The following is a 1,373-nucleotide window of genomic DNA, read 5'->3' as shown; positions in this document are numbered from 1 at the left end:
AGACGTGCATCCAAATGAGAGAGAGAGAGAGACCGCGAAGCTAGATGTTTCTCTAGATTTTTTTATTTTTTTATTTTTTTTATATATATTTTTTTATTATTGTTATTATTTGCTAAACAATATTTTTATTGTTACATAATATTTTATTACATTTTAAAATCAATATATATATTTTACTGTAGTGATAATGCTTTTTTTTAAATGTGTTGACATGTATGTGTGATATTGCATAAACTAAGCAAATGTAAATGTAAGGAACAAAATCACAACGTGTCCTGAGGTTTTTGTTAAACCAAGGAATTATAATACAAGTGGCAAAATTACCTGCAGTTATAATGTGAATGAAATACAATTTCATGGCACCTAAGAAATATTTATGACTGCTAAATTTCCTTTGTTATGTGTGTCGAAAAGTTGTGTTTGTGAAATAACCTCTCTTGGTTCCCTAAACAGTGTTGCCTGGGCTGGTGGAGCATCCTGCGCTGATGTCTCTGTGGTCTGACTGCAGTGGTGGTCTGTTTCATACTACACTGGACCGAGTGCTGAAGCACATGCATCTCAGCTTTTCATTACCACTGTGTCAGATTCTGCCTCACTCTCCTGACTCAGGTAGTGACAATAACAACAATATTAATCTGCAGGAGGAAACATCAGTGAATGTGACATCAGAGTTCATCTGCCTGTGTTTGCATGTATATCCAGTGATCAGGATGGTGGTGAATGAGATGATGGACAGGAGCGAGCTGGCCTCTTCCTTGTGTCCATCGCTGTCCCCTCTGGCACAGGATATCCTCACTGTGTTTCAGTTTCTCCGCTACACTCTTGAACACAATGTCACGGACATGGAGCGACACCTGCTGGATTTAGCCAAAGCGGGTAAGACGCTTTATTGAATAATGAGTTTAAAGCTTTATTTATTATTAGCACAGTTTTAGCATAGCGTAAAACTCTCTGTGTCCAAACCAGTCATGCTTGAAGAAGCCCTGAGCTGTGGGGATACAGAACGCTGTGTGAAGGAACTACAGGAAGTGTCCGTCATGTGTCTTCAGCCCCGCCCTCAAACCTTGTGGGCCGTGGCTGGGCTGTTGACCTCTGATGACCCTGATGTAATGAAGGCCGCTACAGCCTTCCTCTCCTCTGCTGCCTCACACAAACCCTTCAGGTCAAAGGTCAGTCTTTTACCTGGCTTGTACAGCGCATGGTTGGCTATTGGTGGAGCTGATTAATGGGTCGGTCTATAGCCAGGTTTAAATCTACATAAGCTGACATTCAAAAGTTTGAGGTTGTTAAGATTTTTTTTCATGCTTTTGAAAAAGGTCTTCAAGGCTGCATTTATTTGATCAATACAGTAAAAACAGTAATATTGTGAAAAA

At 39.8% G+C, this 1,373-nt stretch overlaps 1 protein-coding gene across 1 annotated transcript; it reads left to right on the top strand.

Annotated features, from left to right (window-relative positions):
• Window positions 1-280: 280 nt before the first annotated feature.
• On the top strand, window positions 281-1,169 carry LOC107580577 (protein FAM65B-like; the record flags this gene model as incomplete). Its single annotated transcript, XM_016266256.1, has 3 exons — window positions 281-609; window positions 703-876; window positions 967-1,169. Coding segments are annotated over exons 1-3 (501 nt in total), but the record flags the coding sequence as incomplete, so codon positions are not given.
• Between the last annotated feature and the right edge of the window lie 204 nt (window positions 1,170-1,373).

The sequence above is a fragment of the Sinocyclocheilus grahami genome, unplaced genomic scaffold (genome assembly GCF_001515645.1).
Source record: "Sinocyclocheilus grahami isolate Dianchi unplaced genomic scaffold, SAMN03320097.WGS_v1.1 scaffold36591.1, whole genome shotgun sequence".
In the NCBI taxonomy this organism is placed as follows: domain Eukaryota; kingdom Metazoa; phylum Chordata; class Actinopteri; order Cypriniformes; family Cyprinidae; genus Sinocyclocheilus; species Sinocyclocheilus grahami.
The sequence above is the reverse complement of the archived record's forward strand: the minus strand, read 5'-3'. Positions and strand labels throughout refer to the sequence as shown.